Below are 26,666 nucleotides of genomic sequence, written 5' to 3'. Positions count from 1 at the left end.
TTTAGAAACGTGGCAGGGAACAAACGTCAGGAGAAAGTATATCCACAAAGGCGTTATCAGCAAGGCTATCTCCACTGCTCTGCCTGGGCTCTGAGGGAGCTTCCTGACAGGGTGAAGTAATCCAAGATGGCGAGCTCTAATCACCACGGAGTATCCGAGGACATGGTCACATTATGTTCCCAGGGGGACAACCTTTGGCCTCTTAAGACACCCACTTGCTTTCAGTTTGGAAAGCGCCTACGCAGTGAAGGGGTATTTTTTAGAGTCTGAGGTGGTGAAGGGTCAGAAACACAGATGTTAGAGCAAAGGTTGAATGTACTCAGAGCGTCAGCCCAGAGAAGACTCGGGTTGGGGTCACGGTGGGCAAACCTTGGGAAGAATCCTTTGGAGGGGGTGGGAGCCAGAAAAACTGGCTGTGTCTTTGAGGATCATTCAAGCAGCGTTCCTACGTCACAGACACAGGGCTAATGCCTCCATGACACAGTGCTAACGCCTCCGTGAAAGATCCCTTCTCGACATTCCAACAGCCCTTTGAGGTAGGACTATTTCCTGGCTTACCCACAAAGAGGAAAGTGAGGTTTTAGGGAGATGAAGTAACTTGTTCGATGAGGTCACACAGCTGGTAGGTGTGGAGTCGGGATTTGAATTTGGATGCTTTGCAGTGGGAAGTCTGGGCTCCTGACCCCCACAGCCTCTTCATCCCATACCCTCTCCATCCCAGCCCCTCACCCACAGGCAACCCATCTTGTTCCTTAGGTTCAATCCTGTCCTCAGATAGGAGAGTTTCCAGCAGCTCTGGCCCCTAGGGCTCCAAATGAAGTTCCTCGTGCCCAGTGCTGAATCCTGCCTCCTGCCAGTTCCTGATTTTAGTGGACCTGATTGCTAAGTCCCCAGGGCCTAGTACTTGAACTTCAACCTAAAGACTGGTACCCACTCTCTGACCTGGCCTTGATATCTTTCCTGTCTGAACATGAGGTGATACTTGTCCTTAAGTGCCCCATTGCAGTTCTGGACACCTACTATCTGTCCCCATATCTCTGGGGCGTGTGTCCTGGGATCACAGTGATCTCCCAACCTCACAACTTGTCACCTGACTTGACCCTCTTCCTGGCCCTGGCAGCTGGGACTATGTTGCCAGCCCCAGCCCCGCTCCAGGGGAGAGGCCTGGGTTTCACTGCAAACTAGACACCAGCCTATTCCATGAAATGCCTATAGAATAAGGTCCACAGAGGCTGGTTGCTGTTGAGATTTGTAGGGGTTATTTTTTTGTTTTTATTTTTCTTTAGCTTGCAGATCTTGAGAGCTTCCTATGTGCCAGCACTGGATTAATCATGTAAAGTGGATTCCCTCACATCACCCTCAAACGGCCCTCTGAGACATGAACAGAAGCTGCGGTGATTGCTATTACTGCACTGGCCTTTTCCCAGACCAGAGACTCTGCTGATGTGCCCAGAATCACTGAGACCCCAGAATCAAGACAAGCAGGCTCTTCCCTGGCCAGAAGCCCCACCTCCAGTTCCTATCTCACTGCCCCTCCCGAGACTGGGCCAGACTCGAGGCCCTATGGCTAGGTGATCCCCTCCTCCTGCATGTAGCCTGGCTCTGCTCTCACACAGTGATCCGTGGGTCTCCTCTGGGTCTGCTTCTCTGGACCCTGTAGGAACAGCTTCAGCTGCCCCAAACAAGGGTTGATCTGCAGATTCTCACAGCCACTGACCCTGAGCCTGACCCACTCAGCTGCTGTCTACAGCTGAACACTCTTTCAAGAGCTCTGGGTGGGGAGGGCCCGACTGTTCCCTGACCCAGGGAAGGTGTAGCAGACTTGGTGATGCTCCCAGTCTCCTCTGAAGGCTGGGCAGCCCAAGGGGCAGAGGCATCTGGAGCTCCAGCTCCACTATCCACCACCTCCCTGTTCTCTTAGCCACTAAGCCACATAAGAGTCACTGTCCAGTCAGAAAGAGAACCACTCTAAGACTTGTGAACAGAGAGACATGGGGAGGGAGTTACACAGGTTAAAGAAGATCCTGGAAGCACCACAGGGATTAACAATAGCAAAAAGACACTCTAGTCTCTAGGTTGGAGGAACGCAGGGAAGCGGCAGTGTTACTAGTGCCGGTATCTGACGCTATCTGACAGAAACTGGAAGTGCAGCCAGGCCTTCCCAAGGCCAAGAGGCAAGGAACATCCAGTGGAAGCTGGAACCATGGAGGAGATCAGCCAAGGCAGAGATACAGCCTGAAACTGAGAGAGAGAGAAATATCTAGAGTTCTCCTCTCCTCCTTCCTGCCAGTGTCTCCCACTGGCCAAACATACCAGAAAATCAGAGGTCAGAGGAGCTTGGGAAATGTAGTTCTCTCTAGTACACAGCAGAGCTGGTCAGGGAATAAACGTGAGAGCGAGCAAGCAAATGACTAACCTCTGGAAATGAGAGCTGCTCAGAAGGGGTGGATGCAACTCCTACACCCGCTCTGGCCTCAATTTTTCTGAGGCTCAAGGCTGTTCCAAACCTTCAGCCACTGAGCTCCCTTCCTACGCATAGGCCTCAAGGCTGCCCAGACCCCTGATGCATGGGTCCAAGGCAGGGAACCCAGAACCACCACCCTGAGGTGCCTGGAAGCATGGGAGCTGCCTGAGTCCTAACGGAACAGCACTCACTAGTGCTCCTGAGCTCAGCATAAATCAGAGCCCGCAAGGACAAATCTAATCTCCCCCTCTCTTTGTTCCTGAATCTGCTACTGGAACCTCCAGCAAGGAGCTTTGGTCCCCAAAGCTGCTGGGTCTCCTGGGAACACCCTGAGAAGATGCTTCTGGATGCAAAGGGCCCTAAGCCTATGAGCAGAGTCCTGCTTCAGTGCGCCTGCATGCCTGATTATCGCCTGAATCCCTGAATCGCTGCCTGACTTGTCCTGAGGCAGTGAACTGCAGAAAGTCCTATCACCAGGGAGAGGCAGGAGAATCTAGGACACTCTGGCCCATGACTGAGATTGTCCTGGATGGGAATGCTGCCCACCCTGACCCAGATGCAGCAGCAGGGATCCAGACCAGGGGAAGTCCCAAGAATCCCTTTGGGGTGTAACAGCAGCCTCTGAGGGAAGGGCTGGAACCAGTCTCCACGAGGCCCTCACAAGCCAGGGGGCTTCATCTACATAAGGGAGTGGCCAGGCCTTGTCACCAGCCCCTATACTGAGAGAAAGGCCCTACAAACCTTCCTCCAAATGTCATGTCATCTCCCCTCACGTCCCCATAATAATGATAAATATGTTTATTGAGTGCTAATGAGCCAGGCCCTGGCTCATTTATTCCTCAAAAGAACCTTGTGAAACAGGTCCTATGGAGATCCTCATGGATGGTCAGAAAATATGGCTCACAACCTAACAGAAGTTTGATGACAACAATAGTAACAATAGCATAAAAGAGAACGGTGCTCCCCAGAGATCCAAGGAAGGAAAATTAATGTCTGATGAAGTAGTGAGTGAAGTGGAGACACACGAAGGGCTTTCACAGGACATAGACATGAAGCTAATTCTTCAGAGGAGATTCTCCACCACGGCAGCCAACCCACACTCTGGCAGAAGATGTACTAGGTGGGGATCTTCTGTGACCTGCACAATCTCCACACAGAAGAGTTCACATCAAAAAAACAAAACAAAACCCTGGTATTCGACTTCTCTCAAAAAATCAGAATGCCTGGCACCACTTGGCCCTCATTCTGATGTGGCAACACTGACCGAAGCCGAGCAGCTGCAAGCTCCTGCAGCTGGAGTGTGTTCCTGCTGGTCACAGCCCCTGCCACTCCCTAGGGTCTTTCACCTGGCCCTTCCTCCCATCTGCACCACCTGCCTGGCAGCCTCTGTATTTCAATTTGACCAGGGGCTCTTCCAGGCCCAATCTCAGCTGATAGAGCCCTGCTGCCACCTAGTGGTCCGAGTTCACAAGTTCCCTCACTACACAGCAGTGACGCTCCCATTGTGATCAACCACCGTTCACAAGCGTTTCCTTCAATCCTCTCACTTGCCCTGCGAGAAGAGGAATTGCACACACTTTACAGATGAGAAAAACATCTGGGACACTCCAGCCCATGTCTTGGATTGCCCTCAATGGGAAAGGTGCCCACCCTGACTCAGAAAAAGGAAGTTCAAAAATTACTGATAAGAAAAACAGAAGACCAAGGGGCAGGCTGGGGACCCTCATCAAGCTTCTTCACATGCACAAACTTGTAGTAAATAAGTTTGCTACTTGCCTGTGGCCAGGTAGGCCCTTACCCTTGTAAGGCCTACACATTAAGGCCAAGTGCTAGACACTTAAACCACGATGCTGCTTTCCAGGGCCTGAGAAGTCTTCCCTTTCCCTTTTCCCAATCCTATGTGCCTAGTCACTTAGTTGCGTCCGACTCTTCGAGACCCTATGGACTGTAACCTGCCAGGATCCTCTGTCCATGGAATTCTCCAGGCAAGAACACTGGCATGGGTAGCCATGCCCTTCTCCAGGGGATCTTCCAACCCAGGAATCGAACCCAGGTCTCCCGCATTGCAGGCAGATTCTTTACCACTGAGGTACCGGGGAAGCCTTGTGGCTCAGTCAGCTCCCCAATCCTACTTATCCACAAACCCAGCACCAGCCCCACTTCCTCCAGACAGCCTCCCTGATCCCCTCAGCATCCTCAAAGCTCCTCGTCTGAACATCTAGAAGCCTTGGCCATAACAACTTCTGGGGCTGACAGCATTCTGCCCTGTGGTACCAGGTAACTGCTTGATGCTCATATATCCTTTATAGCTGGATGGGAGATACTTGGAGACAGGCTTTGGTGTCCCAATCCCATCTGGGTGTTACCTGAGCAATGTGTATTGAACATCTATAACCTGAGGCATGTGACAGATGCTTAGGGAGATCCAGGGATGAACTAGAACTTGCATCCTAAACCACAATCCCGGGTGTCACTCTTCTGCTTGAAACCCTTTAGTGCCCCCTGACTGCCTTCACAATAAACCCCAAAGCTCCTTACCATGCACAGCTCACTAAGCCATCTCCCACTGCACCCACCACCCCTACACACAGCATGTGTTTCAGCCTTACAGCATTTCAGTTCCCAGATGAGCCATGCTTGCTCTTATCTCTGGACCTTTGCACATGCCCTCCCTCCCACCTTCATCCATTCCATTTCCCATCAGCTTGGATATCACTTCTTTCAGGAAGCCCTCCTTAGCCACCAAGTCTAAGTCAGCGGCTGGCCTCCCCCTGGGCTCTGGTGGCACCTGTTATCTAAGTTGTTATCAACAACTAACACTGTGTGTAACTGTTGCTTTGCCTGCCTCCTTCATCAGTATAAGCTTTGGGAGGGCAGGGCCCCGATCTTGGACTTCTCACTGCATCCCCAACAGCCAAGGCCAACTCCTGGAGGCACTGAAGATATGCAGGAGACACTCATTAAATGAACACATGAATAAATGAGGTGCCATTTTTATATACAGCAAGTGTCTAGTGAGCAAAGGTCCAATGGTTAGAGTCACACAAATTTCAGCAACATTTCATCTTTAAGACCTTTATTCCCAGTAGTTGACATCAGTTATTCACCAAGCTAGAACTCAGCACATTAACCAAGAATTTGCTCATCTTTTTGAGCACGGAGATATTGTAATCTGGTCCCCATGTCTAAAGCTAGGTTGGAGCCCAAAAGGTTAAACTTCATTGCAGGGAGCAAGAGGCACCTTCGTGAATCAGTCTTCAACTCTTGGAAGTGTTCTAGTCATAGGCAAATACCTTTGCGAGTCTAATACGTGATGGCCCAGCATTGAAATAAATAAGACAGGGCAATGGTTCTAGGCATCTGGAGGGGAAAGGCACATTACACCGAGTCCTCTGGAGAAAATTCAGGCCATTCTCCATATTCTCAGTTATGCATTTCCTTACCCTTCAGTGACTTTTAATCTCATTCCCTGGTATGAAAAACCACAACCCATGTGTTACTGAACACATTTTTATTTTCCTTTTGTGAGATAGACTTGGTTACCAAGTATATTTCAGTTTTCTCCCTTCGGCCTACAAGAACATCCAGTTTTGTTCAGGTCCCTTTTAATGGCACTTAATAAATATACATTCTAGGACCTGAAAGAACAGGCTGTCCTGTTTCAAACCTCCTCTCACGCTGCCTGTTTAAAGCATCTCAGCAAGTACAAAGTTCAGATGGGGCACATCCTAGGTTAGAGCCTGTGACCATTTCTGACCCCAGGTCTATCTCGACCAGCACTGTGTGTCCAGGGCAGAGATCTCCAACCCTGGCCACACACTGGAAGTACTTGAGGAGCTCTCTGATTTCCTGAGGCTGGGCCACACTCCAGACAAATTGCATCAGCATCTCTGAGTGGGAACCTCACTTCAGTCATAGTTGAAAGCTGCCCCAGTGCCAACAGTAGGCTCTCAAAAGTACTGTAGAACCACACTGGTTCTACCACAGCTGCATTTCCTATTTTATTACCTGTTCTCCTGTGCTACTTGTTTGCATCAGAAATCTGAGCAGGGAAGAGAAAGGAAAATGAGTTGTGAGCATCTTAGAGTCAATTTTGTGCTGGGTGAAAGGTTGTGGGGACTGAGTTTCTCTTGCATTATGTATGCAGCCTTCATGCTTTCACAAGCCCAGAGGAGGTAAGTTACAGACTGTCTGACACGGACATGTATAAACTTATTAAAGGCTCTCCAAAAACCAGAGCTAACAATTTTAGGCACTACAGTTATAATACAGAGGTATTCTTGGAATTAAGTCTAAACTGCCACCTGTTTTTACACATAATCTAATGTGGATTTGTTCTGAAATTTGTCATTTGTTTTAAAAGGTACACTGAATCACCTTTTCTCTCTCCTGTGAATCTTACAACTTATCTGTGCCCAAAGCAACAACTTAGAAATGATGATCCACAGCTGCTGCACCCAAATTTGCCCTGGTAGTCAGTCTTCCTTGAACAGGAACTCTTTTGAGAGGCTTCAATTTCTAGGTTCTAGAAAGGGATGACAATTAATGTGATCTCACCAAGTTCAAAAGTTTGGTTACCTAGAATGCAGCACTGGGAGGGATCCTGGGCTTAAAGGAAAGGATGGCACACTGATTATTAATGTTGGCCATGGCCATGGGCATGGAGAGTGGCCAGTTGATGCCTGGGGCCATCCTGAGACCACTTCCTGCACAACCTGCAGTTTTACATTTATGTCACACTTCATGATTCACAAGGAGCTTCCACAACTTTGGCATCTCCTCATTCTCATCACAAGCCTGAGTTAGGTCTTAATAGATGTGAAAACCGAGGTTGTGCTCTATGTCTGAGGTTCCACAGCCAACTGACATCACCTCCACTGTAGCCTCCAGGCCCTCAGCACCCTCCTGAAACCACTGGGGGTTCCCCTGGCTCCCCTTCTTCCAGAAATAGGAAACTAAGTCATTACCCACCCACCAGGTCTTTAGTTACCTGCTTCACAGTTTCCTCTGTGATTTGCATGGCCCTTTGTCCCCTAGTCCAGAGAACACGGCAGCAGTGTACAACTGCTGCCAACCTAACACACACCTCAACTGTACAACTTCACACACCCCACCTAACACACCCTCAAAAAACCCTCTCCTCTGGAGCAGCCTCTGCATTTGCCTACACACATTCCAGAATCGTGACTTGCTCACACCCATTCCAGGCCCAGCCAAAAGACTCCTGGGAACCTTTCCACTGCCCTGACAAGCCCTCGTTCCCTGCTAGAGAGGGCTCCTGTGTGTTCACTGCCCAAGGTAATTCAGCTCCCACTTTAGAGAAATAAAAGCCGACTGGTCAGCTATGGTGTCTCTATATCACAGAAAGGAAGTGAGCTGTCAGGCCAGGCAGTTCTGGACTCTCTAGGGGCCCTCCATGCAACCACACAGCACACAGGTAATGCTCATCTAGGTGACCCACTCCCGTGGACAGGCTGGGGCAGGAGCACAGGTAAGACTGGCCACAAGCAAGTCCTGGCGCATCAGCTGGGACCTGCCATCCAGGGTGCTGTGACTCAGGTTGGAACGCCCTCTCCAGGCAGATATAATGAGCTGCCCTGGTTGGGGCCTTTTGTGCCCACCCACACCAGGCGTTCTGCAAGGCTCATCTTCTGGTTACCTTCTCCGTGCCCTTCACCCCACCCTGACCTGATCTCCTCATTCACCCCCACCTTCTCTTTGCTTCTTTTCCTTCCCAGGGTCACAGCCTCCAATCCTCCTGGAACATGGACTTCAAGGAGGGCACCCTAAGAAGGCAAACTCCAGCCCCACGGAGCTGGACTTGGGGCCCTGGCAAGGAAGCTGGAAGGCACGTAGCCCCTCTGTCCATTTACTTCAACAAGGCTCCATTCTGGGTTCCCCTTCTTGTCCTGGGCCTCCAGCACAGTCACCTGCTGGCCTGCCTGCAGACTCACTTCATGGCTGCTTCTGGCCACAAAGGGGTACACGGCCACCACCTGAAAGACATGGGGAATGATACAGAAGTGGTCAGGGTGAGAGGACGGACAAACCCAACCCAGAGAAGCTGTTTCCCCTCTTCCCTGCCACCCGACTCAGTGGCTGGGCAGTCACTGCCTCCCAAATGCGTCCTTTGTCCAAAGATGTCAGCTACTTCCACTCTGCTAATACCTACTGGATGGCAGGCTCTTTGCCTGGTTTTGATTTTCACAATTCTATAATTCTATTTCCTCCTTTTTTCAGATAAGAAAATTGAGACTCAGAGACATCAAGGAACTAATTCAAAATCACATAGCAGTGGAGCTGACCTGTCTGACCTCAGGAGGGGTGCTCTCAGCCCACTGCTGCCATCCTACTGAGCAGAAGACTCAGAGTCCCTTCCTCACTACCCTTCTCAGATCCAAGGGTGTCATAGGTCCAGACCAATTTCCCAGCTTGGTGTAGAGACAGGAGGGATGACTGGACAACTTTATTACTTTTTAGGTAAAGGATCCCCCAAAAAAGACAATAACGGAGGGGAGAGCACTTAGGATAATATTTTACCTCCTTGGGCCTCAGTTTCATCATCTGTAACATGGAAGTATGATATTCTTCCCTCCAGGTAATTGTGGGAACTTAATGAATGAATGCCTGTGCCTGGTACATAGTAACGGCTCAACAAATGCAGGCTGCTTTGACTTCCCTGGTGGCTCAGACGGTAAAAGTGTCTGCCTACAAAGCGGGAGATCCAGGTTTGATCCCTGGGTTGGGAAGACCCTCTGGAGAAGGAAATGGCAACCCACTCCAATATTCTTGCCTGGAAAATCCCATGGACGGAGGAGCCTGGGCAGGCTACAGTCCGTGGGGTTGCAAAGAGTCGGACACGACTGAGCAACTTCACAACTATTATTATTATTATTTTGGCCATTCCATGCAGCTTGAGGGATCTCAGTTCTCTGACGAGAGATGGAACCCAGGCCTCATGAGTGAAAGTGCCGAGTTCTAACTACTGGATGACCAGGTAATTCCCTGCTTCGGTTGTTTCTACCATGACTTTTTTTTTTTTGGCTGCGCTGGGTCTTTGTTGCTGTGGCTTTCTCTAGTTGCTCTGCTCCTCTAGTTGTGAGGTGTGGACTTCTCATGGAGGTGGCTTCTCTTGTTGTAGGGCGCCAGCTCTAGGATGTGCAGGCTTCAGTGGTTGTGGCGCCCAAGCTCCAGAGCACAGGCCCAACGGTTGTGGTGCATGGGCTCAGTTACCTCATGGCATGCGGCATCTTCCCGGATCAGGGGTCAGACCCGTGTCTCCTGCATTGGCAGGTGGATTCTTTACCACTGAGCCACTAGGGAAGCCCCTACCATGACTTTTATTACTATGGACCAGGAACAGTCAGAGGCAACAAGGGACTGGAATGACCCCATGTGAGTCCCACTGAGCAGACCCACAAACAAAGAGGAAGCAGCTCATGTCTCTGGGCTGATGGACAGCTGAGCTCTCCACATGAGCCCCTAGGTGGGGGTTCTGGGGACACCATCCACATTGGCTGGCGATGGTGTTGAGTTGGGTGGCCAGCCTCCCTTGTGGGTCCTTTGCCAATGGGTGGGTGTGTCCAGCTGGAGGCAGCCCTGGTGTAGCACTTCTAGCTAATTCTCCTGGCACTGGCCTGAGAACCTTCTCAAAACGTGCCAGAGCTGTACATCACAGCTTCCACGGGCTTCTATGCAGCCCTCCCTCAGCCCACTCCAGGCTCCCCGGCTATTCACTGCAAGTCTCTGGGCCCCTGCCCCTGGGCCTGGGTCCTTTCTGCTGCTCACTCATCACCTGTGAAGTTCCCTCTCCATAACCGTGCGTGCTGCCTCCATTTACTGACGCTCCCATGTGCCAGCGGCTAACTACCTCAATCAACCCTCATAGTGACTCCACTGACCTTCTTCCCCCTAGGATTTGGCTCTGCAAAGCCTTCCCATCACTTTTTGCTTTGAGATATAATGCACATACATACACTCCACCCTTTCAAAGTGTACAATTCAGTAGTTTTTAGTATGTTCTCAGAGTTGTGCCATCACCATCACTGTCTAATTCCAGAAACATCTTCATCATCCCAAAAAGAGACCCTACTCCCCTTGCCCCGAGCCCCTGACAACCACTGGTCTACTTTCTGTCCCAATGTAACTGTCTATCCTACACATTCTGAATAGAGAATCACACGTTACATGGTCTTCTGTATCGAGCTACGTGCGGTAGCATGTGTCAGGACGTCATACTTTCTCTTGGCTGAATAATATTTGAAATTGCATGGATATGCCAGATTTTGTTTATTCTTTCATCAGTTGATAGACATAGGTTGTTTCCACTTAGGGGCTGATATGAATAACGCTGCGATGAACATGCATGTACAAGTTTCCCATGGCTTTTTATGAGAAAGACCGACACCCTTGCCAAGGCCACAGGCCCCAATGGCTGGCCCCACCTCACCTCTTCAACAGCACCTCACTGCCTCTGCCTTGCTGGCTCCCCTCAGTTCCTTACTAACCGTGTCCTCCCAAGCCCTGGGCCTTTGCATTTGCTGGGCATGTTTTCAGGGAAGCTCTTCCCATTCACACCCCTTTATCCAATTACTTCCTATTCATCCTTCAAATCTGAGCAAAAGCATGATTCTTTTCAGAAAAACCTTCCCTAATCCTCTCCTTCACTTAAGGCTCTGGCTCCTATCACTAATAGAACTTTAAGATCATTTATATAATTATTTTATTAATCAGTTTCCCCCACCTCCTAGATTGTAAATTTGAGGAAGTCAAGAGCCAAGGTTGACCTCTGCTCATCACTGTATCTCTCATCTAACACAGTGCCTGGCGTATACTGAATAATTAATGCATGACTGACTGAATGAATGAAATAATCCCACTTGCTGTGCTTACTGGAGAGTAAAGGATTAGCTCTCTGCTCTTGACATGGCAGGGACGAGAGTCTGCTTTCTCCAGGTACACGGAAACTGGTGTGGCCACTGACCAAGGCCCTGGCCCCTCCACAGGGTAGTAACTCCTCCTGACCAGATGAAAATCAAAGCCCCGCTCCAGATGGCCCCCACCCCTCTTCTAGGCTCACCTGGGTCACAGTTGGAACAGAGGGGACCGGGGCCGAGGTGGGCTCTGGTGTCTGATGTTGGGAGTCTTTGTGAGGCCTCGCCTGCCCTCTGAGCTCCTCCTCACTGGGGATCACATGGTACACCTCCAGTTTTCCAGCTGGCACGTACCCTCGATGTCCTGCAGGACATACAGAACGTTATCTGGCTGTGGATCACCCTTTTCAGTGGTAGAGGAAGTCACCGCCATTCATGAATGTGACTGCGTCCAATACAGCTTCTCAGCACTACAGTGGACCTTGAAAAGTCATCTCAGAACCTCACAAAACCACTCACCCTACCCTGCGTGCACTCTTTCTAGCTTCCGCTTGTTTACCCCGGTGACAGGGAGCCCATTCCCCACCGAGGCAACCCAGTTCATTTGGAACAGCTCTGGAGAGACAAAAAGTTCTTCCTTGGACTGGAATGAAAACTGTTTTCCTGGTGCTGGCACCTCTGGCCCCCTGTCCAAGCAAGGCTACTCCTCCCTGCAGGACTGTCTTCCCAGGAGGCAGAAGTTGCCTTTCCCTTCTCCAAGTGCCCCCAGTCCCTTCTTGTAACAGCTACCCCAGGGGTGTTCTGGCTGCAGTTACTGTGAATGGCCGTCACCTTCTGAGAGCTTGCCTCGTGCTGAACCGCACTGGACCACCTAGTCTTTACATCAGCTCTCAAGGTCAGTATTGTTATTTTCATTTTACTGCTGAATCAGCGGGGCTCAGAGAGGCTCCATAACTCCTCTGGGATCATGCAGTTAGTAAAGTGCTGAGTTGGGATCCAAACCTGGCCTTCTTGACTCCAGGGGCCTTGTTTTAATCTTCATTCAGCTCAAGTTTTTCAACTTGAGTCCAGAGTTTCCCCTTTTATGATTTTTGCCAGATCTGTACCATCTTAATTTTTTAATAAACTCACTTTTTAAAACAGTGTTATACTATACATTGATAACAATGAATAAAATCATGGGTTTCTGTACTAATTATATTTTTTCTAATATACATTAAAATACTGAATTAAAATAAAGTATCTGAAGTGGGGAAAAACTGTCTGCAGATCCCCTCCCCAAAGTCCTGTGTAACCGTCATCTGTGGATCGCATGCCCCTCTGTGGAAGACACTGGAGATGCTGGGGCATCTCGTCCTGGGTTCATGGTACCCCTTGCTTCCTGCCCTGCTGCCTCCTGGGACCCCCATGTCTGAGCAGCACACCCAGGGACCTGACCAGAGCAGAGGGAGCAGGATAACATCAACTTCATTCTTGATGTCAGACTTCTGTCCCCACAGTTGGGATCCAAGTGTTCCTTCTCCATGTACTGCCATTCTTCAAGGTGATCCACAGAACTGCGTCTACACCAGTGACTTGTGAGGTCCCCAAGGCAGAGTCCTCGGGAGTCCTTGCCTTCCTTACACATAGTAGGTGCTTGATACGGATGTTGCAACATAAGACAACTTCTCTTTTTGGCATCTCATACACCACACTAAGCTGACTATATCCCCAAGCCCTCCATGTTCACCTGTGTTCATTCCCATCCTGGATCTGCATAGCCAGACCCCACCCACAAGAGCACCCGTGTCTCCCCACTGGCTCTCGTTGGGTGGTTTTCCCAAAGGGCGGGGAAGTGCCCCCTGAAGTCCCACGTACCTCCAGTGTCCACCAGCCATCGGCTGCTGTTGCCTTTGGTGTCCTTGTTTTGAAGGAGGGCTACGATGTGGCCCCGTGGCAGGGTCAGGTCCAGAGTCCCAGCCCCACTGATGTTGCTGGTCACCTGGTACAGCTTTCCCGGGCCATACCTGCTCAGGAGCGCCTGCACCTGGCGTTCAGCCCCTGGAAGGAGTGGCTGGGAGAGGGAGAGAGACAGACACCAGTGCTGGAGCTGGAGGGATAAAGCTAACACCAGTGCTGGCCGACATGCGGACAGCCAGGAGTCCTGGGCCAAGTCCACCTCTGCTCCCCATAGACCCATCCCAGTCAGGGCAACAGCCTCCTCAATAACAAATGGATGGATCAGATGAGAAACACATGCTCTTAGTATCCAAAGGCATTTCAGAAGAAATGAATTCAGAAGAAAGGCATTTTAGAAGAAGCTTCTAAAATCCTTCTCCGGTGTAAATTTCTTGGGACTTCTAAAATCCTAAGTCAGTTTCTGAATCTCCCAGTTACAGAACTCCAGGACTGGGCCATTAATTCTGCCCATAGCATGAAGCTAAGCTGTCCCACAGGAAAATGCCTTACACACATCCTCCAGCACCAATGAGCAAGACTACGACTGTCATGCCAGCATCACCCCTTACTCACCTGGGATCTTAAACAGCCAGCACAGGGCTGACACACGTAGACCCCTCACACACGGGTGAACAAAGGAAATTCAGTGTTTTGTTCCATGGGTTTTGAGTCCACAAGCCTTTATTGAGCCCCCTCCCATTTACAAGGTATGGTAAGCCTTGTGAGTGACAACAGAGTTTTTCCTTAATGGAAATTGCCATCTAGCTAAGGAGAATGGTTCAGTGCACTTTCAGAGCATCTAGAAATTTGGCACTGTCTTTGTTTTTTCATTCACTGCTTCCAACTAAAGTATTAACAAGAAGGGACTCAGGAGGTTGTCCCCTTTTGTAAAACAAAGAAACTAAAAAAATTGAATATAGATTTATTATATATTCTCTCTCTATAGATATATATGGATGGACATATATTCACTATATTCTATATGGCTATTTCCAGATGGAGAGGTGCTAGGTGTAGGGAGGTAGGCAGAGATGCCCTTCAGGGACACTTGGGCATGGACTCTGCCATCTCCCTTACTTCCAACAGGTTCCTGAATCAGGATCAAGAACCAGGAGAATCTCAGGCCTCAAACAAAAGTGTAGAGACAGAGTAGCTCTTTTTCAGAATGGTGGTGTTAACGCAAGTATAGGGTAACAAGGGTTTGTCTTCTTTCTCAAGTCTCTGCCCCTCCCTGTTTGAAGAACAGCAGCACTCCCTGGAGGCACTGGGGAGGCCTGCAAAGATCACACTGGTACTCTCATGTCCTGGGGGGTGACCCCATTCCTCTGGGATCTGTACTCGTAGCCAAATAAGTCAGGAATTTATAGGAAGGTGTGTGTCTGTGTATCTGTGTGTGTCTTGCAGGGGTACATGAGAGGAGAGATGGGGAAGCTGGGGGTGGGGCTGGGGTCATGGCAGTCCCTTCTCTTCCTACCAATTTGCAACACACCAGGACTATGATGTTCCCATTTCTTTCTATTTTTATGTATCGTCTCTTCTTTTTCCTGCAATCACCATGGCTTGATTTTCCAATAAGAAAAAATGTTATTTTGTCTTAAGTAGAAAAAGATAGACGTTTCCATGGCTCATCTGAGTGGCCGCTCTGTTCTTGATTTCCTTCACCCTTCCTTCCCTTGGGTCGCAGAGCCCATGTAATAGCCCCAGTGAGTCCCCTGTTGGGCGTCTCAGGGTGAGCAATGAAGTGGGGACAGCTCACTCCCAGGAGGAGGCCACCCCACCTGAATTGCACACACCCCTCTGAGGCTCTTTGATGTCCTCTACACTCTGGTCAAGTGCAAAGGCCACCTGTCTCTGCCCAGTTCTTCTGGGCTCCTTTAATGTTCTCTCATGTCTCTTGGGCCCCCTTCTCCCTTTGGGGAAACCTTGGACCTGTCTCCTGACCCTCACTTCACATCTCACATGTGACTGAATATAGTTTCAGTTTTCTCAAACCAGGTTTCATCATACTGAGAGCCCCTTTGCCCTTCAGCTACATCAGTTACTAAAACATACATAATATTTTATATATTCTTTTAAAATTTTTTTTGTTTATATATCTTTTCAAAATTATTAGGCTGATTTTATTCTTTTTTATGGTTTTGTCTTTTGTTAAATTGGAAATAATTGCTTGATAATATTGTGTGGATTTTTGCCATACAACAATGTGTATCAGCTGTAAGTATACATATATGCCCTCTCTCTTGCGTCTCCCTCCCACCCTGCCCATCCTACTCCATTATTTTATATATTCTTGAAGAATTCTTCAAGTGGACTACAAGATACCCTTTCCTTATATTTGAGAGGAAAACCATTTTACCCCCCAAAAAAGCCTTTGGCCAGCCAAAGTTCTGTCAACCACAATGCAGCTGAAACACTTGTCTTTTGCAATTAAAATTTACATAGCAAAAAGAAAATCTGAATTACTTCTAGTTCAAACATTTTATTTGTCCTGAATACTCATATTTGGAGCAAGTTCTATGGGAAAGTGATGAGGAAACAAGGTTAATTTTGCTGAAAAATCTGAAGAAGTTGCAGGTTTCAGGGTGTTAATGCCACTTGTCTATTGTGATGTCATTAAGAGCAAAATGTTTAGGTTATCTTCTTAAACTGCTTTTACACTTATCAACCATGAAGAGAATGTGTGTGTGTGTGAGAGAGAGAGATTTCCACCCCACCGCCACAGAAAAGAGAGAGGGAAAGGCAACGTGTTTCTGGGGTAACAGGGAACAACTGGGAAGACAAAAGGGGAAGGAAACAGGAGGCTGACTTCACCCCACTGGCAGGTGAAGGACTGGACAGTCTTTGAGGGGGAAGGAGGGACACTTACTTGTGTGGTGGGAGGTGGCAGCACTTTTTCAAAGTTCTCTTGAAAGGCGCGAAGCTGGTGACTGGTCTGGCCTAGTGCATCCTCCACCAGCTTCCTGAAGGCCGGCTCAGACAGGTGGTGGTGGGGGAGCTGAGGGGCACAGACACTGTCATCAGAGCCCTCCTTGGCAGAGAGGAGACCTGACAGCCACACTCCAGCCCCAGCTGTGTTAGGATGGACCTTTATGTCTTTGTCTTGGTTTGGCCTGGGTACTGCCCCACCTTCCTTTAAGAAAGCATCCCTCTATGGGGGTCCAGGAGTATTGTCCCTCCTGGTGCCTGGCCACAGGACTAGCAGTCACAGCATCCCTTTTCTTATCTACCATGATTGGTCAAGGAGTGGACAATGGACTAGAGCAAGGCCAATCGGAATCTTCCCATCAGATTTAGTACATGAAGGCTGAGAATGACAAGCTGATTCTTCTTTTAGATCGTGAGATGTTAAGGTAAACACTTGAGAGCCACTCTCTCCTACCTTGCAGAAAACGCCTGCTTGACAATAAAGTCAGCCCAGAGAGGGAAACAGCCAGGAGATGCAGTGAAAGCCAGAGCCTCAACAACATTGTTTGTTGTCTCTCTCAGTTACACAATTGTATAATATGTTCTTTATGCCTAAGCTGGTTTGGAGCCCAAGGAGTTCTGAATGATGCTTCATCCTGGGAATGTGGCCCTGCTGGGCAACTCTTGCATTTTCATCAGACAGTCTAGAAGTGACCAAGGCCCCACAGCTAACAGAGACATGTGCTCTTGCTGGTCACCAAAACCACCAGGGCCTTTCCTCTGCCCCCAGGATGCACAGAGATTGAGGTTCTACCATGTGAGCCATTCCCAGGTTCCAGAAGACTGTCCAGGAGAATGGGACATAGGACACAGACAGGAAGCTGTATTCAATCATTAACAGGCCCTAAGATTCTATATTACAAGATCAATCAAGAAATGCCCTCTTCCTGGGACTTCCATGGTGGTGGTCCAGTGGTTAAGACTCAGTGCTCCCAATACAGGGGACACAAGTTCAATCTCTGGTTGGGGAACCCAATGCCACATAGCACAGTCAAAAAAAGATAAAAAGGAATGCCTTCTTTCTGCTCTTATGAAGTTGACCTCCCCACTACATATCCTAGAATACTCCCCAGCCCTGCATAGCCCAGTGTAAACACAAGAGGGTCTGGCTGCCCTAGATAGAAGAGACTAGAAGGTGAGAAGAGAATGAGAAGATTATCTGATCAGATTTACCCTCTGCCTTCAGGAAAGAGAAAAGCTTCTTTTTGCAGATGGTTTGGGCTTAATTCAAAAACAGTGTCTGAGGACAGAACTCTGTACTAAATGCTGTGAGGGCCAAAAAGAAGAGAAGCTTAATGAGGGGAAACAGCTCCATCCATCACCCCAGCAGGATGCAGGCTCTGATAAGCGCTTAGGAGAAGCACATCCTGAGGGCTGCTGGAGTACAGAGAATGGGGAGATGGGTTCTCCCCGCTGGAGAAAGGAGATTCTGAGAGCTTCGTGGAGAGATTCATTTGTCCCTTATTTGTGGAGGTCCTATCACATGTCAGGCACTGTGAAAAGTATGGGGGAGTCGGGGAAGGACATTCCAGGCTGAAGAAGGAGTCTGTGCAAAGTGGCTGTGATCATACTCAGAAGTGGTGGGAGGCTACAGCTGCAGAGTGAGACTATGGGCTGGGAAGGTAGTGGTAAGAGTTCAGTTCAGTTCAGCTCAGTTGCTCAGTCATGTCCGACTCTTTGTGACCCCATGGACTGCAGCACGCGAGCATTCCCTGTCCATCACCAACTCATGGAGCTTGCTCAAACTTGTCCATTGAGTCGGTGATGCCATCCAACCATCTCATCCTCTGTCATCCCCTTCTCCTGCTACCTGCAATCTTTCCCAGCATCAGGGTCTTTTCCAGTGAGTCAGTTCTTTGCATCAGGTGGCCAAAGTATTGGAGTTTCAGCTTCAGCATCAGTCCTTCCAACAAATATTCAGGGTTGATTTCCTTTAGGATGGACTGGTTCGATCTCTTTGCAGTCCAAGGGACTCTCAAGAGTCTTCTCCAACACCACAGTTCAAAAGCATCAATTCTTGGGCACTCAGCTTTCTTTATAGTCCACCTCTCACATCCATACATGACTACTGGAAAAACCATAGCCTTCACTAGACCTTTGTCGGCAAAGTAATGTCTCTGCTTTTTAATATGCTGTCTATGTTGGTCATAGTTTTTCTTCCAAGGAGCAAGCGTCTTTTAATTTCATCTTTTAATTAATGGCTGCAGTCACCATCTGCACTGATTTTGGAGCCCAAGAAAACAAAGTCTGTCCCTGTTTCCATTGTTTCCCCATCTATTTGCCATGAAGTGATGGAACAATGATGCCATGATCTTAGTTTTCTGAATGTTGAGTTTTAAGCCAACTTTTTCACTCTCCTCTTTCCCTTTCATCAAAAGGCTCCTCAGTTCCTCTTTACTTTCTGCCATAAGGGTGGTGTCATCTGCATATCTGAGGTTATTGATATTTCTCCTGGCAGTCTTGATTCCAGCTTGTGCTTTATCCAGTCCAGCATTTCACATGATGTACTCTGCATATAAGTTAAATAAGCAGGCTGACAATATATAGCCTTTACATACTCCTTTCCCAACTTGGAACTGGTCTATTGTTCCATGTTCGACCTTAACTGTTGTTGCTTCTTGACAGATTTCTCAGGAGGCAGGTAAGGTGGTCTGGTATTCCCATCTCTTTAAGAATTTTCCACAGTTTGTTGTGATCCACACAGTCAAAGTGGTATCACACAGTGATAAGGGTCAGGGGTGGAAAATTTCAATGGGATTTTTATGCAATAAACTGGATGGATAAAGCTGAGCTGGGGCACATGAGGCACAGGAAGCACCATGTGGAACAAGCAACACTGACATTTCTGCAGAGCTTAGACCCACAGGCCACTGAGCTCTGATGTTGATATCAGAGAGAGACTAAAGAACAGTTGAGTGTTCTTTCCTATACCAACCCATCTTCAAAATTCTAAAATCAAAGTTTACACTTGGAAATGTGTTTAAGCCTCTCTGTGCCCTATTTATGCTTTCAGCAGATGGCTGTTTTTAACAGGCTGTCGGGCATTGTGGTTCAGGCTCTAGAGTTCACCGGCCAGGATTTAAATTTAGCCATGAGCTATACGGCTTGGGCAAGCTGCTTAACATCTGTGGTCCCGGCTTCCTTTTGAAATGAGAATAATAACAATACCTACTCTGTGGGGTTATAGTGAGGATTAAGTGAGACAATATATGGAAAGTGTTTCAAACGCAGTGCACAGTAAAGGCTCATAGGGAGGCAGCTGCTAGAAGTAGTAGCAGGGGCAGGAACACCAGCTTGAAGCATTTACTCCTGACTAATATAGAAAGGGCCCTGTCTCTTGTCACCTGTTTCTAATACACTCCAGGCAATGGCCCTAAGGCCTCTTATTTTTCCAGGCGAGCCTCCGGCGTTTCTGAGTCCCAGAGCCTGCAAGTGGCCTAGAGTCCCAGTTCTATACTACCCTTGCTTCCACGGTCTGACTCTATTAAAGGAGGTAGAACAGGCATGCGAGAGATCCAGAAGGTCCCCATGGCCTCCTCCTGAGCACCTGGTAGCCTGTTTGGGAGGCCCAACTTCACTCCACCTCAGCCCCTTCAAACAACCCGCTGAAGGGCTGAGGAAGCCTATCCAATTTACCAGATGCACCCCAGTCCCAGAGGCCTTACCTGGGCCAAGCTGTCCTCTGCCCTCTGCAGCACTTGCTTTGCAAGGTCCCTCTGGAGAGTCACAAATGCGCACAGAATCTGGCTGAGCCACCGCATGGCCAGCTGGTTAAACTGTGGGAGTTCAGCCACTAGCAGGGAGTTGAGTGCCTGGTACGTGTGCCGCGCTGCCTCCTCCTCGTAGGTCATGCTGCCCACCTCCAACAGCTTCTCTTCCACCCTCTCAAAGTCCAGTAATTTGTCCAGACGCTTCTTGATCAGGTTCTGAGGGCCTGCCAAGGCTTTGGCCAGGCTGCACAATGGCTGCCACACCTGGGCTTCCAGTTGCTGCTTCTGTGGGGAGAGGTGAGCTTGGGAGTTGAAGAAAGAAGTGGCAGAGGGTGGCCACAGGAAGAAGGAGCTTTGGAGGGAGGCTCCAGTGCCACTCTTACTGAACAGCTGTGACCTCTAGCATGATATTTAACCTTTCAGGGCCTCAAGGTACCCATCTGAGAAATGGGGACAATGCCATGTAACAAGCTTAGCAGAGTGCACAGAATAAGTATTCAATATATGTCATTTCTTAATATGGTTACTATGCAGAGATGTTGAAAAAATTTTGTATAGGATGGCGATCAAAACCATAGTCCTTGGGGCTAAGATCCTAGCTTGCCATTGATCATCTAAATAACCTGGGAAGTCACCCTCTCTGAGCCTCATCTCCAGAATGGAGTTATTAACAGTATTTACCCTGTAAGCTATCTTGTGAGGATTAAATGAGTAAAGAATGTAAAGACTTTAGCACAGTGCCAGGCAGATAACATGGCTCAATAAACATTAGCTGGCCCTATTTTTATCAGGAAAAGGCACTAATAATAATCTCCACCCTGCTGACTACCCAGGACAGTTATGGATGTAACCATTGAGGAAAGGACCTCACTTCTAAATATTATTCTTATAGACTGTGCCACCTGCCTGGAAAAAAGAAGGGAGAAGTTCCACTCACAAACTCTGGGAAGGCCTGGAGCTGCAGGTCTCTTGCCAGGTAACAGTACTGTACCACAGGCCCCCCGGGGATTTCCAGATTGTAGTCCTGGGGCCGGAAGCGGAGGAAAGCCTAGATGGGGGTCAAAGGAGAGCCAATCACAGCCCACTGAGACCATCTCACACCTGAAAGCCCCTCCATGATATCCTGGAAAAGGTTGCCCAGGCTATCTGCACACCCTCCAAGTGTCTGCACACAGCTAATCTATCCTTGCACAACTCAGGTGATTAGAATCTTCTTTCTCTAAGCCCACATCTTTCTCCCTATTCCAGTGTTGCCTCCAATTCATACACGTCTCATCACCTTTATGAATTTTTTTTCTGCCATGTCTGCTCCTCATGTTCTAATAATACTTTTCCTTAAATCAACCTAGCATCCCTATTTAAATCAGTGCATTAAAACAAACAAAAAACAACAACAAAAAAAACACCTTATGGGGAATTCCCTGGCAGTCTAGTGGTTAGGAGTCCATGCTTTCACTGCCGAGGGCCCGGGTTCAATCCTTGGTCAGGAAACTAAGATCCCACAAGCTGCGTGGCCTGGCCAAAAAAAAAAAAAAACCACCTTATGATACTTCCATAAAGGAAAAGCCAGTAATAATTGCCATAAATAAGCATGTTAAAAATAACTGCTATAAAAACAATGCTATTAAATTCTGTCTGGGTGTCATGGCCAGCTGAAGGCTCCTAGCCTGAGACTGGTTCTGCTGGTTTATTTACATGCCAGCAATAGAGGCTTTTCCTGGACTCTGAGGATTAAAAGAGAGAGTCAGTTTTTTGCTATGGGATTTCATGTCAACACTATATCTGTCATGTAAATCCTGCATTCAGGGCAACGCAGTCTTAATGCTTTTAAGTATCTGTTCTTCTCTGCAAAGCCAGACGTGTCTGTTGGGGGCTTCTGGTTTCTCTCTCTCAAGGCCCCTCCATTCTTTCCCTGAAGGCCTTCCCCTTCTCACTCACTGTGCTGTTATCTTTCTGTGTGGGCTGGGGCAAGATGGAGCAGGAATAAGCAGGGGGTGTGCCCCCCACACAAAAGCATAGAGCTACAACCTCTCTCCTTGTACACACTTCCAATAATGCCACCCCAAATCCTATTATCCAAAGAGCCTGTTCTCATCTGACTGAACTAGTCTGTGAAAATGGATGTGACTGAGAACAAAACCATGCAAAAGGGACAGAGTGGACGGAATGAGTCAGCAGTGGTGACAAGAACGAAGTGAGAATTTGGGCACAAGGAAAGTAACGTGCTGGTTGGGAATGCAAACTGGTGTCCCTGTGCACTGAATCTGGCTTGCAAAAATGTATTTTGTTGGGCCCACATAACATTTAGATTCTTATTTAATTAGATGCTCACATGGGCACATCATGAGATTTCACCTAAAGGTCTCAATTTTCAGTTTTCTTCTTCCTTAAAATCAGAAGAACTGGCAGCATTGGGTCCACACTCCCATGCAGCAACCACTCCCGTGAGACAGGACATTTAATTTTATTTTATTCATTTATGCGTTTATTCAGTCATTCAAACTCCAAATATTACTACATATTGAACTCTACCATAAAAGTCTCATAAATAGACAATAGGCCTATACACCTATACACTTCAGTCAATGATATTACCTGCCTGGTCCCTTTGAGCACCTGTTTGTTACTCCTGCTCTAGAGCCGGTCTGGCAGGGTACTTCCAGATGACTCTGCTTCCAGTGAATTTGACTCTGCCCAGTGGGAACCCCAGTCCCTGAACACTCAATGAACTCAGAAGTTGCCCCAGCCAGATAACCTCTAGAATAAGGAGTGCTTGCCCATGGCCCGTCTCTGGCCTCCAACCAGCAACTGTTATGATCTCTTCCAATTGGTTCCTGAAGCTAGTGCCTTTGTCAGGAGCTTGTTCCATGGGCCCTACGTACCTGCCCAGGTATCCCAGCCCGACTCCCCACCCCCATTATTTACCACAGGGCCCTCACCTCCAAATTATCCAGGTAAGCAGCCACATTGCTCTTCAGCTCAGTCACACACAGCGACACCCAGTGGAACTTCTCTTCTAAGTCATCAAATTCCTTGTCTTCCGTCTGAGAGTAAAGTTACGCTTATGAGGGCCGAGAACATCCACATGGGGGCAGTGTACACCTCTGTCCCAAGTCCTTGCTAGGAACCACACACACACACCTTTCCCCAGACCCGGACATCAGAGCCATTCCTCCAGTCCCCAAACTGAGAGGGATGGTTAGAGGCAGTGAGTGCAGCTTAGTGGTTTTGTATTCAGACCATGAAATCAGACACATGAGCCCTGGTTCACTTGCTTCCTGTCTGTGTGAACTTAGGCAATTGTTTTGCCCTCTTGGAGCCTGTTTCTGCATCTGCAACATGGGATAATATGAACATTTACTTCATTGTATGGAACCATTAATGCCTGGTTCAGAGTAAGTACTCAGTCAACCTAAGTTTCTACGAGTAGCTATTTTAGGCTGGTTCCTTGCCCAGGCCCAGACATAAGTTCTCCTATCTGCATCAAGAGGCTTTGCTGGTGGCTCAGAGGTAAAGAATCTGCCTGCAGGGCAGGAGACACAGGAGATTCAGGTTTGATTCCTGGGTCAGGAAGATCCCCTGGAGAAGGAAATGGCAACCCATTCTATTATTCTTGCCTGGAGAATCCCACTGACAGAGAAGCCTGGTGGGCTACAGTCCATGAGGTCGAAAAGACACAACTGAGTGTCTGAAAACACACACACACCTGTATCAAGAGGCCCCGGAGAAAGAGCAGCACAAGGCACAGAGGAGAAACCCCACCCTGGCTATTCAGAATCAAGTGGAGGGACTTTCCTAACTTCCAGTGCAGGGGTGTGGCTTTGATTCCTGGTTAGGAAGCATCACTATGAACAAAGCTAGTGGAGGTGATGGAATTCCAGTGGAGCTATTTCAAATCCTAAAAGATGATGTGGTGAAAGTGCTGCACTTAATATGCCAGTAAATTTGGAAAACTCAGCAGTGGCCACAGGACTGGAAAAGGTCAGTTTTCATTCCAATCCCAAGGAAAGGCAATGCCAAAGAATGTTCAAACTACCACACAATTGCACTCATCTCACAGGCTAGCAAAGTAATGCTCAAAATTCTCCAAGCCAGGCTTCAACAGTACATGAAGTGTGAACTTCCAGATGTTCAAGCCGGATTTAGAAAAGGCAGAGGAACCAGAGATCAAATTGCCAACATCTGCTGGATCTGGAAAAAGCAAGAGAGCTCCAGAAAAACATCTACTTCTGCTTTATTGACTACGCCAAAGCCTTCAACTGTGTGGATCATAACAAACTGTGGAAAATTCTTAAAGAGAAAGGAATACCAGACCACTTGACCTGCCTCCTGAGTAATCTGTATGTAGGTAAAGAAGCAACAGTTAGAACTGGACATGGAACAACAGACTGGTTCCAAATAGGAAAAGGAGTATGTCAAGGCTGTATATTCTCACTCTGCTTATTTAACTTATATGCAGAGTACATCATGAGAAATGCTGGGATGGATGAAGCACAAAGCTAGAATCAAGATTGTCAGGAGAAATATCAATAACCTCAGATATGCAGATGACACCACCCTTATGGCAGAAAGTGAAGAGGAACTAAAGAGCCTCTCAACGAAAGTGAAAGAGGAGAGTGAAAAAGTTGGCTTAAAACTCAACATTCAGAAAACTAAGATCATGGCATCTGGCCCATCACTTCATGGCAAATAGATGGGGAAACAATGGAAACAGGGACAGACTTTATTTTGGGGGCTCCAAAATCACGGCAGATGGTGATTGCAGTCAGGAAATTAAAAGATGCTTACTCTTTGCAAGAAAAGTTATGACCAACATAGACAGCATATTAAAAAGCAGAGACATTATTTTGCCAACAAAAGTCCATCTAGTCAAACCTATGATGTTTCCAGTAGCCATGTATGGATGTGAGAATTGGACTATAAAGAAAGCTGAGCACTGAAGAATTTATGCTTTTGAACTGTGGTGTTGGAGAAGACTCTTGAGAGTCCCTTGAACTGTAAGGAGATCCAACCAGTCCATCCTAAAGGAGATCAGTCCTGGGTGTTCACTGGAAGGACTGATGTTGAAGCTGAAACTCCAATACTTTGGCCACCTGATGCAAAGAACTGACTCATTTGAAAAGACCCTGATGCTGCGAAGGATTGAAAGTGGGAGGAGAAAGGGACGACAGAGGATGAAATGGTTGGAAAGCATTGGACTCAATGGACGTGAGTTTAAGTAAACTCCAGAAATTGGTGATGGACAGGAAGGACTGGTGTGCTGCAGTCCATGCAGTTGCAAAGAGTCAGACACAACTGAGCAACTAAACTGAACAGGAAGCTAAGATCCCATATGCCTTGTGGCCAAAACACCAGGACATAAAACAGAAGCAATATTGAAATAAATTCAAAGACTTTAAAAATGGTCCACAGCAAAAAATCTATAAAGAACCAGCAAACTTTAAACAAAAGAATCAAGTGAGGGTGCCTACTCTGCCCCTTCCTGGCCTCAGTCTCCTCATCTCTGAAAGCAGTCTAAGACTCCGCCTCACCACCGCACCGTCTTGCCCCTTGGGATGGCTGGCATGCAACCCTTCCTCCAGTCCATTGCTTACCCTGGGAACGAGCCCCGCCTCCTGCTTCAGCAGCTGGCTTAGCCGGGTGGTCTTCTTGGAGAGGGTGTGTGTATTGATGCGAGCCAGTCGCTCCCGGAGGCTCAGCGGCTCCACCTTGGTGTACTTGGAGGCTGCACCAACAGAGGAAAAGGAAGGCACAGGGACCAGAGCTGACCCGGGAAAGTAAGAGACCCTGACATCCCAGCTGGGCACCTCTTAGGCCCTCTTCTCAAACGTCAGGGCCACACCCATTAGAATGGCAAATCTTGGAGGTAAAACACAGGGCTCAGAGTCCTCACTGACTGAAGAAGTTCATACCAGCTTGATTTCTTGCGCCTCAGTTTCCTCATCTGTAAATGAGGCCAACCACTTCCCAGGATTGCTGGGAGATCACATAAGTTGATGGAAATGAAGCAAATGACTTAAGTTCTCATTTTACCCAACTGTGAAATGAGACTAACAGTGCCAACCTCAGGACTATCGTAAGGATCAAACAAAATAAGTGAAAAAAACAAGTCATAGCTACCCCTTAGTAAAGATTAGCTAAATTATCATTACTATACTGTCTTAGTTGTGTAAGCTTTTCCTCTACCTAGGACACTGTGACACTCTGCAGACCTTTCTGTTTTAGCAACTTGAGAGGCAACAGTCTCCCCATTTTCTCCTCCTACCCTCATTCCTGATACATACACAGCTCTTTGCCTCCCAGTATTCATTTCTCCTTAGTGTAGCAGCCATGTGGTTTGGATAAGAATGATTTCACTTTAGTTCAGGGAGTGGTTGCTGACTGTTATAAGCCAATTCACACAATCCTCACTCCTCTACCACAGTGACAGGTTCAAAGAGAGGCTTACAACCCAGGCATAAGCCAAACAGTTCATGGCATACCCCTAACCGTGGCAATTGGTTCAGGGTGAGCATATGACTCAAATAAATCCTATTAGAATGAAGCTCCAATTTAGTGTTTACAGCTAAGTGGAGAAAGGGTCCATGTTCTCCTGGAAGGTGTAGTGTTCAGACTTGAGTCTTAGGACAGCAATAGCCACTTATTGTTATGAGGGAGGCCAGTTTGAAGAGGCAAGTGACACATAGTGAAGGTCAGAGACAAGAGAATTATAGGGAA

The 26,666-nt window shown here is 48.0% G+C and overlaps 1 protein-coding gene across 1 annotated transcript in view; it reads right to left on the bottom strand.

Moving 5' to 3' along the window:
* Positions 1-5,555: 5,555 nt before the first annotated feature.
* The window catches only part of ARHGEF37 (Rho guanine nucleotide exchange factor 37), a 41,020-nt gene continuing 19,909 nt past the window's right edge, over positions 5,556-26,666 (bottom strand). Inside the window, exons 5-12 of the mRNA XM_052643467.1 lie at positions 25,544-25,674; positions 22,889-22,993; positions 20,887-20,997; positions 19,905-20,234; positions 16,142-16,270; positions 13,195-13,390; positions 11,544-11,701; positions 5,556-8,460 (exon numbers count right to left, since the gene is read on the bottom strand). Of these exons, the coding sequence (XP_052499427.1) occupies positions 8,251-8,460; positions 11,544-11,701; positions 13,195-13,390; positions 16,142-16,270; positions 19,905-20,234; positions 20,887-20,997; positions 22,889-22,993; positions 25,544-25,674 (1,370 nt within the window). The 3' untranslated portion in view covers positions 5,556-8,250. The remainder of the gene's footprint in view (positions 8,461-11,543; positions 11,702-13,194; positions 13,391-16,141; positions 16,271-19,904; positions 20,235-20,886; positions 20,998-22,888; positions 22,994-25,543; positions 25,675-26,666) is intronic.

Source organism: Budorcas taxicolor, chromosome 7 (genome assembly GCF_023091745.1).
Source record: "Budorcas taxicolor isolate Tak-1 chromosome 7, Takin1.1, whole genome shotgun sequence".
Lineage (NCBI taxonomy): Eukaryota > Metazoa > Chordata > Mammalia > Artiodactyla > Bovidae > Budorcas > Budorcas taxicolor.
This window is presented reverse-complemented; position numbering and strand designations above follow the sequence as displayed.